This window comes from Aethalodelphis obliquidens, unplaced genomic scaffold (assembly GCF_003676395.1).
Source record: "Aethalodelphis obliquidens isolate GAN/ISIS:26980383/991018 unplaced genomic scaffold, ASM367639v1 scaffold34, whole genome shotgun sequence".
Lineage (NCBI taxonomy): Eukaryota > Metazoa > Chordata > Mammalia > Artiodactyla > Delphinidae > Aethalodelphis > Aethalodelphis obliquidens.
This window is the reverse complement of record NW_020837978.1, coordinates 7854836-7867862: the sequence shown is the minus strand read 5'-3', so window position 1 is coordinate 7867862 and position 13027 is coordinate 7854836. Positions and strand designations below refer to the sequence as shown.

Sequence of the window (13027 nt, the reverse complement as noted above, 5' to 3'; positions counted from 1 at the left end):
CAAGCCCATGGCGTCATCACCGCCATGCCCCGATCATTCCAGATCTCCAGGCCTGCTGGACCTCTGTGACTTGAATCTCCCATGGGCACCAGGTCTTTACCCCACACCTGACTCTTCCCCTGTATCCTGTTCTCAGTCACCCACGCTACAGACTTAGGGGTTTATGTTACTCTCTTTCCCACCCCTCCCACCCCATACACCTGCTGGTTCCCTCCTCCATCCCTCCATGACGGTCTAAGTTCAGACTCTCTTACTTCCTCTCTCACTTCAGCTACAGCAGTGCCCGCCTGACTGGTCTCCTGCCTTTACATTTCCCCCCAGATTGATCATTCACTAATAGTGATGAGGATGGTGACAGCTGACACGTGTTGGACAGCAGAGCCTATGCTAAGTGCTTTGCATTCACCTCATTCAATCCCTACAACAACCCCTATGAGAATAGGTGCACTTATCAGGGTGATTTTACAAGATGAAGAAGTGCTCAGAGAGCACCGCAGGGATGGGGGCTTCCTGGCAGGAAATATACTTTCAGGTTAAGAAGTGGAGTCATAAAAACCTGGGTACATTCAGGGGGACACCTTGGGTTCATATTCTAATTTGGTCACTTACTAACTGCGAGAAGTTAGCGAAGTCAGGTGTGGATAGTAACATGCATCTAAGAGGGTTGTTATATGGACTGAATGGGAATATCTGTAAAACCGTAGTGCCGCGCATGAAATATAGACGATGCCCCCAAAAACAGAATTTAGAATTAGTAGTGGTTGTAATCAAAGTTACTCTCCGGTGCTTTAAAATATTAACCTTCTGACTCTGAAACTTTATGATACGTCACTAGGAAATCTTGGAAGTTATGCTACTTACAATCAGTCAGGATATATTCCTTCCTTTCTCAAAAAAGAAGTGGGGTCAGCTGGCCAGAGGATACACTTAGCACCACTCGGTGCGGCAGCTTCAGGTAAGAACAAGTTCAGATACAGTTTTTGAGAATTCTGATCAGAAAGGAGCTTTTTAAAGTTTATAGTCACCTTTCTTGAGTGAAGACTTTTAAATTAGTCTCAGCTATCAACTGAAGTTCTGTTTTTGGCAAAATGTCCCATCTTTCTCCCAAAGATGTGGTTTGCGAGTCTAATAAGAGGAGCTGCCTCTGATTCAGTGGTTCTTCTCGGTCCGACACACAGATTGTGCCACCGAATCCTCCCAATGACCTGATGAGGTAGATCTTTTACAGGTGAGGAAACTGACATTGAGTAATTTACCTAGGGTCACACAGCCTGTAAACAGCGGAGCTGGGATAGACAGTGTCTAATTCCGAAGAGTGTGCTATGCTACACGACGAGATGTGCGAGGATGCACTTTTCAGAGCTTCCCGCCTGGTACCTGGCACGGAGCGGAAAGCGCAGCAGATGCTGAGACTCTGTTATCTATCAGTTAATGGGTAGTCCTTCTGCAGCTCCATCTTAGGGCTTAGAACTAAACTGCGGCAGAACTTTGACTGGCTTTTGCTCTGTACTATATTAGGTGGTGAAGTTTTATTCCCCACCCTCCGACGCTATGACTAATTAGGTCACCTGCTCTGCAGTGGCGTGGCGTGTGACAGCCACATTCAGGGGGACGCTCTTGAAACTGATGTGAGGATTCTGTACTTGAGTTGACCAGATCTGACTATGAATGTTCTCTAAGTTATTTCAGTCTAAAATAGATACTCTTCTTAAAGCACCTAAAATAAACATTGAGGCAGATAATTACAAGTTTGATAAGATATCTAGTTACAGTTTAAGTTAAAAGCTGACTTCAAAAGTCTTCTCCCAGTCTGTCCCAGCCAGGATCTTATATTATAGAACTCCTGATTAGAGTTACCAGTCTTTAAAGTTCATGCTCTTGGAGCTAAAATTGTAAAAAGCACTGGACTTTCGTAATTTTTTATTTCTTACCATGGCAGAACTGCTTAAGCAGTACTCAGTTACCTTATCTGCGAAAAGAACTGCTTCATTATCTCTCTGCTGAAACAAAATATATAAATAAACATTTTATATACAGCAGTAATTTTTATAAAGCCTTAAATACTTTAGGGCAGCCTTATCATGAGTCATTAGCCACAGCTTGGTAGCAATTTTTAATATGAAGGCAGAAAATCATAACGTCTCAAATTATTTTGAGTACCTGCTCTTAGAAAGTGCAAGTGGGTATTTTTGAACATATTTTTATAAGGGATTGGAGGCCTTTATATATTAATTATTCTGTCAGATTAGCATGCATATTCCTGTTTTCATTTTTTTAAGTAAAATGCTTTCTCATAACTTTTCATCTCTTCATTTTACTCTGCTTATCAGATTTTCCTACAGATCGTGATAGGAGGAAAGGTAAAAAAAAAAAAAAGAAGTAAATATTAATCATTCTCAAGTGGTCAATGCAAATCCTTAGGAAAACACTGTTCTGTAAGAGATGTGTCTTCCAGCCCTCCCACTGGTGTGACAGTTTCCCACAAGAGAATACAACCAGGTCATTACCGTATTTACTCGACTATCTCCCCTTCTCTCAGCCTCCCTCTCTACTCTTCCTCATCCTCAAGTCTGGAGAAGAAAAATCACATTAATTTCTTCCTCCCTCCCCATGTCATCTATCAACCCAAACCCCCTCATACCTCCTTGTTCCCTGCTAGAGGAGTGACTTCTTTCAGACACAGCCGCCCTCTAGAAGCACGGGGCCCTGTTCTACGTGCTGTACATGCATTAACTCACTGAACTCTCTAAGACAGAAGGTACCATCATTATCTCCATTTTACAGAAGTTTTCTTGCTATAAGTTATATAGCAGTGACACAGATTACATTCTTAACCAGAGGCAAACACCCTTTCCTGCAGCAACATTTCCTACAAGAAGTTAAATGCCCTTGGACACATGCAGGTTTTAAGATAAATGCACAGCAAATGTTGAGGGCTGCCAGCTCCGTTCTGGGGAGTGGGGAGGTGTGGGCACAGCCAGCTGCTGAACAAAGCGTTTCTTTGCCCCATATGAGACCTGGGCTCCTCTGTCAGCTACTAAGCTCTTCACCAAGGGTGCTGGAGTCCTAAAACTCTTGTTATTTCTCAGAAAGGAATCCTAAATGTCAACACTACCGCCTTACTGGCAAAATGATTCCCTTTTCAAAGAAGGTTTCACAAATGTTGGCCTGGACACAGTTTCCTTCAAATGCATTTAGGACTTAGACTATGTCATCATCTGGAAAAAAAGCTTCTCTGGATGTTACTCCCCAGACGCCTCACTTCTCACCTACTGTTAGCTTAAGGATGGGTTTTCCCTTCTCCTTTCTCTCAGTCACGGGGACTTACTGTCTCCTCCCTCCTGCCCTCCCCTCCCATGTGCTCTCCTCTGCCCATGGTACCATTCTGATGTGAGTGCACTAATTTATCAGACTGATGCTGGTCTATACTCCAGTGGGTTATGACTAAAGGGCTATTCCTAGAAAATATGGTGCACTTAACTGGCCCTTCTAGACACTGTCCCTGTCTTTCTTAAGGAGATTTTTATTGGCTTTGAGAACTTTAAACCCAGTAAGAGTGGGATGAAATGACCCGTCAAACCAAGGAAGAACTCTTGGCCTCCTTGTCCCAACTGAACCACAAAGCAGTTGGGGTGACTGTCACCAGGGCAGCTCCTCACGTAAGGATTTGTCCCCTTTAAGCTGAGGTTAGCAACACATCAGGACCCACGTGTTCCCGTAAGTTCCTCCTATACTTCCAATTCTACAGTAAAAATAGACGAAAAAACTGGGAAACACATGCCAATAAATATAGTACAGCTAGTGTTAGGTGTACAGAATGGTTAGAGGGTCATTTCAAAGTTGACGCCTACAGAGTATAATCCAAGAATGGCAGCTGCCACATAGTGTGAAAAGATATTTAAATCCCAAACAGAAAGACGGAACATCAGAGAGAACAGCTCTGATACCTAGCTCCCAGCCTGAAGTGAGGAAGGGGTGAAGGAGGGACTGAGGATATTAAAGTTTTCTCTGAAATGATTTACTGCTTTGTCATCTGACACGTTCAAGCAATCTGAGCTTATAAATTGTTCAGGTAACAAATGTCTAACACATTAAAATTTTCACAAAATTTTCATCAGCCAATACATGTATGAATAAAACAAACCTTGTGATGAAAGGTTTGGGATCCTAAGAATGGCTCACTTTTCAAAGGGATTCTGTTATCATCCATCGATTTCCCAATAAAACATGAAGTTTCTTGACTCCAAAACCCACATTTTCATGTTTAAAGAGAAACCTGCTGTGTGACCCCATCTGTGGGACTCCACGAAGCCAGAGCTTTACAGGATTCACAATTCTGAATACACTTTCTGTAGTGATACTGTGTTCAGACATTATTTAGATGTAACCACAGTGTGATTTTAAACAGTCACTGACACTGTGGGTACTGCCCATTGAACTTAAACCAAGGAGTTGTTCTTGGTCATCCAAGTTGGCATTGCCTACCAAAACATGATGGGCACTTCAGTGAGCCCAAATAAGAAACCGTAGCAGTGTCAGAACTATAAACCAGAAATTATGGCGCTTAAGCTGCTGAAAACGCTAACTGGTGTCAGCATAATACTACAATAGAATTTTTGGCTTATATATATAATTAAAAAAAAAAACTTAGAGACCACTGAATTAATCTTTTAAAGACAAATTCAGATTTTCGGACTTCCCTGGTGGCGCAGTGGTTAAGAATCCGCCTACCAACGCAGGGGACACGGGTTCGAGCCCTGGTCTGGGAAGATCCCACATGCCGTGGAGCAACTAAGCCCGTGCATCACAACTACTGAGCCTGCGCTCTAGAGCCTGTGAGCCACAACTACCGAGCCTGTGCTCTAGAGCCCGTGAGCCACAATTACTGAGCCTGTGCTCTAGAGCCCACGAGCCACAGCTACTGAGCCCATGCGCCGCCACTACTGAAGCCTGCACGCCTAGAGCCCATGCTCCGCACAAGAGAAGCCACCGCAGTGAGAAGCCCGGGCACTGCAACGAAGAGCAGCCCCTGCTCGCCGCAACTAGAGAGAAAGCCCGCACGCAGCAATGAAGACCCAACACAGCCAAAAATAATTTTTTTTAAAAAGATAAATTCAGATTTTCCTCCATAAAATGAACTGCTTTATTTTGAATTTAATAATCATCTGAATAAAATTCTAATTTCTGATTCTGCTTTCTTTCAGAATATCCCTGGAACACAAAAACGGGTCAGGGGCAGTTTTCAGGACCTACTTATAATCCTACAGCCAAGAATCTAAATATTGTGAACCGCGCACAGCCAGTCTCCTCCGTGCACGGGAGGACAGACTGGGTGGCCAAATACGGAGGCCACCGATAGGAGTCTGGTGTGAAGTCCCACAGCATCGCTCCAGAGTCTGCGCAAGTCCCCTGACCCCGGGAAATGTCTACAGATGTCTACTTCTACTGAGTTCTGGAAGAAATATGTAATAGTGGGTACTCTGAAGAGCAAAACTCATCTCCTATTTTCTTCCTTTCCTAGAAATGAAATGCATTTTCTGAGCGTCATTGCCCACAGCGCTGATATATGGGTAGGACTTTACTAAGTATTGAATAAACTATTTGCCAAAGTGTCAAGTATTTGATATACAAATAGATACTAAGTACAATAAGAAGCTTTTTTTAAAAAAATGCCTCCAGAAATAAGTGTTCAGAGTGTTTTATATTTGCCCAAACTATTTAATATTTCATTGTTTAGCCTCAGAGGTTTGTTTTGTTTTGGGCTTTTATAGCAATTACATAGATGTCTGTGGACTGTCAGTTACGGTTCTTATTTGGCCAAGGTTCTACTCTACCATTTTGGCAATGGCAGAAAGATGGTAATTTATCATTTTTCTACTTTGGAATTATGGAAGCAATGATAATTCTAATCTGAAGCAGGACATCTTTCTTAGAAATAAGTATTTCTTTAACATAGAGATGTCAAAATCACATCACCTGATTTTAGTGAAGAAAGAGTCGATTGTTCGATTTTGATCAATACAACTGCTATGAATTCGTGGTGACTACCAAACCCAATGGCTTGATGACTTCCAAATTAACCAAGTCAAGGTTCTGTCATCTTCACATCAAGTGTGTTCATCAGACTTTCAAAATACATTTGTTTCCATATTCCCACGAGGCACAAAGATGAAGTATACCAGCTCGTTCCGCAAAGCAAACTCTTGCTGCTGCTGCAGACAGATCAGACTCAGCTCTGACCTTCACACCTGCTCTGAAGAGCAAATGCATTCAGTTGCTATCGCAGTGATTTCACTTACTACATGTTTTCTTAGTTTTATTTCTAAATTGGTAGTTAAAATAGACATTTTGAACTTAGGACTACTCTATTCGAGCCTGTCATTTTACGAACTCGATATTCTTTTTAAAGAATAATGTTATCAAACTGCTCACTTTTTATGTATTTTATGACTTTGTAACAAATGCTAATGTAATTGGTATCATCTTGTGGACATTATACAAAGGCATAGTAAGAACATGGTATTTTTGTACAGAAGATTCAGCTCACCTTCTTGAAAAATGTTAAAATCTAAAGAGTAATTTATGTTAGTGGTAATGGTTATATATATATTTGTACAGTTTTAATTAATGTCTCAAAGCAAAAATATTCTTTTGTGTTGCTGGGAAACTTTTAAACTCCAAATAGATATTAAAATTAATATGGTTAACTAGTGTGTTTTCCTTACATTGTTAAACTTTATACTTATACTCTGAGGCCTTTTTTTGTTGTTAATTAGTCAACTGTTTTTTTTTCTTAGCAGTTTTAAGTTTACGGAAAATCTGATTGGAAAGTACAGAGTTTCCACATACTCCCTAATCTCCCCGCTCCTCAATTTTCCCTATTATAAATATCTTGCATTAGTGTGGTACATTGGTCACAACTGATGAACCAGTATTGATTCATCGTTATTAATTAAAGGCCATAGATTACATTAGGGTTCACGCTCTGTGTTGTACATTCTGTGGGTTTTGACAACATGTATAAAGACATGTATCCACCAATACAGTATCATACAAAATAGTTTCACTGCCCTAAAGATCCTCTGTGCTCTACCCATTCATCCCTCCCTCCCTCCCTGCAAACCTCTGGCAACCACTGATCTTTTCTTTTTATTATCTCCATAGTTTTTCCTTTTCCACAATGTCATATAGTTGGAATTACGAAGTATACAGCCTTTTCAGTTTGGGTTCTTTCACTTAGTAATGTGCATTTAAAATTCCTCCCTGTCTTTTCTTGGCTTGGTAGCTCATTTCTGTTTATCACTGAAGAGTATTCCATTGCCTATATGTATCCTAGTTTATTTATCCATTCACCAACTGAAGGACGTTTTGGTTGTTTCCAAGTATGGGCAATTATGAATAAAGCTGCTATAAACATTCATGTACATGTTTTTGTGTGGACACCGGTTTTCACTTCACTTGATTAATTGCTGGACCGTATGGTAGGAGTATGTTTTGTAAGAAAGCACCACACTGCCTTCCAAAGTGCCTGCGCCATTTCTCATTCCCACCAGCACTGATGAGAGTCCCTGTTGCTCCACATTCTCACCAGCATTTGGTGTTGTCAGTGTTTTGGATTTTGGCTGTTCTAGTGTGTAGTAGTATCTTGTTATTTTAATTTGCAATTCCCTAATGACATAGGATGTGAAGCATCTATTCACATGCTTATCTGCCATCTGTATATCTCCTTGCTGTCTATTCAGATCTTTTGCCCAATTTTAAATTAGTTTGTTTTCTTATTGTTGAATTTAAACAGTTCCTTGTATATTTTGAATAACAGACCTTTATCAGGCTGTCTTTTGCAAATCTTACCTCCAGTCCGTGACTTGTCTTTTCATTCTCTTGGTTTTCTGCAGAGGAGAAGTTTTTAATTTAAATGAGGTCCAGCTTACCAATTTTTTATTTCGTGGATCATGCTTCTGGGGTTGTATCTAAAAAGCCATCACCAAACCCAAGGTCACCTATGATTTTCTCCTACATTCTAGGAGTATTACAGTTCTGCATTTTACATTTAGATCTATGATCCATTTTGAGTCAATTTCTCTGAAAGGTGTATCATCTGTTGCAGATTCTTCTTCATGTTGATGTCTATAGTCCAGCGTCGTTTGTTGAAAGGACTTTTCTCCACTGAACTGCCTTTGCTAATTTGTCAAAGATCAGTTGACTGTATTTGTGTGCATCTATTTCTGGGCTCCCTATTCTGTTCCACTGATCTATGTGTCTATTCTCTCACCAATACCACACTGTCTTGATTACTGTAGCTTTACAGAAGTCACCTAAGTCAGTTCCTCAACTTTGTTTCTTCTCCTTCAATATTGTGTTGGCTACTTTGGGTCTTTTACTGCTCCATATAAACTCTAGAATCAGTGTCAATATCCACAAAATAACTGGGATTTCTGACTCGGATTGCAGTGAACAAGCAAAAATACAGATCAAGTTGGGAAGAACTGACATCTTGACACTCCTGGGTCTTCCCACCCATGTACAAGGACTATCGCTCTATTTTTTTACATCTTCTTGGACTTCTTTCATCAGTGTCTTGTCATTTTCCCCATATAGATCTTACACAGATTTGTTGGATTTATACCTGTTTATTTTAGTGCTAATGCAATTTTTAATTTCAAATTTGAATTGTTCATTGCTTGTAAATAAGAAAGCAAATGACTTTTCTATATTAAAGTTGTATCCTAATTCCTGTTATAATCACTTATTAAATCCAGGAGTTTCTTTGTTGATTCTTTGAAATTTTCTACATAGACAATCATGTCATCTGCAAACAAAACCAGTTTTATTCTTCGTTCCCAATCAGCGTACTTTTTATTTCCTTTTCTTTCTTATTGAACTAGCCAGGACTTCCAGTACAATCCTGAACAGAAGTGGTGGGAGTGAACATCCTTGCCTTGTTCCTGATTTTAGCAGGAAAACATCTAGTTTCTCCCCATTAAGAAAGATGTTAGCTGTAGGGTTTTGGGTTTTTTTAATAGATTTTCTTTATCAAGTTGAAGACATTCCTCCCTATTTTGCTGAGAGTTTTTATTATGAATGGTGTTAGATTCTGTCAAATACTTTTTGTGTATCTACTGATAATCACTGATCATACAATTTTTTTTTCTTTAGCTGTTGATGTGATAGACTATATTAATTGATTTTCAAATGCTGAACCAGCTTTGTATACCTAGAATAAATCCCACTTGATCATATTATGTAATTCTCTGTATACATTGTTGGATTGGATTTGCTAATATCTTGTTGAGAATTTCTGCATCTGTGTTTATATGTTTTTATATATATATATATATATATATATATATATATATATACACACACACACACACAGAGAGAGAGAGAGAGAGAGGGAAAGAGAAAGACAAACTTTTCTCTAAATTTGAAAATTTTCAAAATCAAATGTTAAAACAACATAAATATGTGAAGCAAAGATTAACCACAAATACAAGAAGAAATTGACATAACCACAGAGTGGGAGGTTTTTCTTAGAAAACAGATCTAGAGGCCTTAAAATAAGTACATGAGTAACACAGTAAACAAAATGTACCCACCATACATACTATATAGAACTTTGACCAATAAGGCAAAATACTATACATGTAACATGCACAAAAAATTGACCTTATGTTAGGCCAAAAAGAAAATCTCAAATTCTCAAATGTTGAAATATGTAAGCTACAACTTTTTTCCACAGTTTAATAAAAGTAGAATAAAAAAGTATGCCTCCAAAATCATCCACTAAAAAATTCAAAAACAGGGCTTCCCTGGTGGCGCAGTGGTTGAGAGTCCGCCTGCTGACGCAGGGGACACAGGTTCGTGCCCCAGTCTGGGAAGATCCCACATGCTGTGGAGCGGCTGGGCCCGTGGGCCATGGCCACTGAGCCTGCGTGTCCGGAGCCTGTGCTCCTCAACAGGAGAGGCCACAACAGTGAGAGGTCCGCGTACAACAAAAAAAAAAAAAAAAAAAAAAAAAAAAAATCAATAACATTGTTCTAACCACTACAAAGTCAAAAGGGAAAATCAAAAATGAAATAAACATCCTTTAGAAATGGACAGTGACGGACCTCTGTATTAAAACCTATAAAACTCAGCCAAAACAGATCTCAAAGAAAAAAAATTATACACTTGTTCCATTTATGAGAAAAACAAAAACACTGAAGACATGGTGAATTTGAGCATTTAGCTTAAGAAACTAGAAAAAGGAATAACAACTTTAAAAAGTGAAAAGGAATGAAAAATATAAAATAACGTCCTAGTAGTAACGAACATTATCCGGCACCAGGTCTCGGTTTCTAATATCACTGTCCAATAAAAGAAACCAGGGCTACTTGGAGAAATGGCTGATTCTAGTATCGGAGCATGAAATATACAAGATGAGCCTGGAGCCTCTTACAGTGCCAGAAAATAGGGAAGTTCTATAAAAACAAAAAACAAGGGAAAAAAAAAAGCCTACACTGATTGGCTATGTCAAAGGACCCATGGACCAACTGAAAGAGCTCCCAATGGTCAAAACTGCAACAATTTGAGCAAGAAAATTAATGGAGAAGTATTGGATTATAACCCAAACCAGGAAATATATATACATGATTCCATAGTGAAGGAGTGGATGGTTGGATGGATAGACAGGGAAGAAGAGGCATCTTCCATGCAGCAGAATTCCAAATAATTTATGTAGATACTCTGCCCTCAAGGAGGCAGAGCACAACTCCCCATTTTTTAAGTGTGGGATATGCATAGTGACTTTCTTTTAAAGAGTACAGTATGGGAAAGGGGGAAAAAAGGAATAGCTTCACAATGGAGAAGCCTGAGGAACACTACCTCAGTCAGATGATCAAGGTCAACATCAACAGTAATATCATGTTCGTATATGTAACTTTAATATGATGTGATGAAAATGACACTTCACCCCTGTGGTCTTCCTCCTAAAAACCGATAATCCCAGTCTAACCATGAGGAAAACACTAGACAAGTTCCAATGGAAGTGCATTCTACAAAATACCTGATCAGTACTCCTCAAAACTCAGTCACCAAAGACAAGAAAAGTCTAAGAAAGAGTCACAGCCAAGAGGAGCCTAAGAAGACATGACAACTGAATGTAATATGGTATCCTGGATAAAATCCCAAAATAGAAAAAGGATATTAGTTAAAAAATAAGAAAAACTGTACGAAGTATGGACTTTAGTTAGTGATAATGTATCAGTATTGATTCATTAGTTGTAACAAATGTATCATGTTAATGTAAGATGTTACTAATAGGGGAAACTGGGTGTAAGGTGTGTGGGAACTCTCTGTACTGTCTCTTAAAACTGTTCCACAAAATAAAGTCTATTTTTAAGAAATAAATTTGATCAATCTATCCATTCAGAAAATATTTACTAAGTAACCACTATGTACTAAGTGTAGTATATATATGGTACATATGGTAGAAAAGAAAAGGTCATTTCCTCCAATCTCATAGAACATACATTCCGCAGACATTAAATAAACACTCACACAAAAAACCCTGTATATTTGCAAATTATTATAAGTGCTATTAAGAAAAAAGAAAAATAACCCAGGATGTTATAGAGACTAAAGAAGGGATATAAATGTAGTGAGAGATGACTTAATTTTAAGACTAGGAGTCTAATTATACTTGATACATGCCTCTGCCTGCTGGGTAAAGAATGAATTGTTGGGCCAAAGCATGAAAACAGGGAGTCCTGTTAGAAGATTAAAAGACAGTGAGGCTTGGACTTGGGTATTAGCAATAGTATGGAAGAGAACTGAGATGGCTGCTGATAGAAAGCTACTGGGTTTTGGTGCTGATCTTGTTTCTTGCAGCTTTATAGAACTTCCTCATTAGTTATAATAGGATTTTAGTTGCTTGTCTTGGATTTTCTAGATAGACAATTATATTAGCTACTTAAAATCTTTGATTTCTTTCTTTTCCACTATTACTTTATACATCATTTATTTCTCTTATTTTATTACTTTGTCTAGTGTCTCTAGGAATCATCAGTGATAGCAAATATTCTATTGTTTCTAACTTCAACATAAAGCCATAGCACTAGATAAAGGGTAGTTGACAAAAATCTAAGGCAAGCAATGTGCTTGAGTCGACTGAAGCATATACATTAATATCAGAAATTCATTGCTCAGATTAATACCTAATTAGAAAATATATATGAAGAAGTTCCATGCATAATAATAACAAAACTATAAAATATCATGCAATAATCTTAATAGAAATGCAAAGAACTAAGTGAATAAAACTCTAAAATGTTTTAAGACATTAAAAAAAGGAAAACTGAATTAAATGAAGGGACATACAATGTCCTGGATTGAAGAGTAAATATTTTACATACAAACGGCTCATATAGCTCAAAATAAAAAAAAACAAACAACCCAAGCAAAAACTGGGCACGAGATCTAAATATACATTTCTCCACAGACATGCAGATGGCCAACAGGTACATGAAAAGATGCTCATCATCGTTAATTATTACAGAAATGCAAATCAAAACTACAATGAGGTATCACCACACACCACTCAGAATGGCCATCATCTAAAAGTCTACAAATAATAAATGCTGGAGAGGGTGTGGAGAAAAGGGAACTCTCCTACACTGTTGGTGGGAATATACATTGGTGCAGCCACTATGGAGAACAGTATGGAGTTTCCTTAAAAAACTAAAAATAGAACTACCATATCATCCAATGCTCCCACTCTCGGACATATATCTGGAGAAAACTGTATTTCGAAAAGATACATGCATCCCAATGTTCACAGCAGCACTATTTATAATAGTCAAGACATGGAAGCAACCTAAGTGTCCATTGACAGATCAATGGATAAAGATATGGTATATATACACAATGGAATACTACTCAGCCATAAAAAAGAATGAAATAATACCATTTGCAGCAACAGGAATGGACCTAGAGATTATACCAAGTGAAGTGAGTAAAAGACAAATATCATACAATATTGCTTATATGT

At 38.5% G+C, this 13027-nt stretch overlaps 2 protein-coding genes across 2 annotated transcripts in view; one reads left to right on the top strand and one right to left on the bottom strand.

The window, feature by feature from the left end:
- Positions 1-7106, top strand: part of MAK (male germ cell associated kinase) — a 43389-nt gene extending 36283 nt beyond the window's left edge. The window contains exons 13-14 of the mRNA XM_027128360.1: positions 836-955; positions 5205-7106. Of these exons, the coding sequence (XP_026984161.1) occupies positions 836-955; positions 5205-5359 (275 nt within the window). The 3' untranslated portion in view covers positions 5360-7106. The remainder of the gene's footprint in view (positions 1-835; positions 956-5204) is intronic.
- The window catches only part of SYCP2L (synaptonemal complex protein 2 like), a 166364-nt gene that overhangs the window by 141645 nt on the left and 11692 nt on the right, over positions 1-13027 (bottom strand). The window lies entirely within an intron of this gene.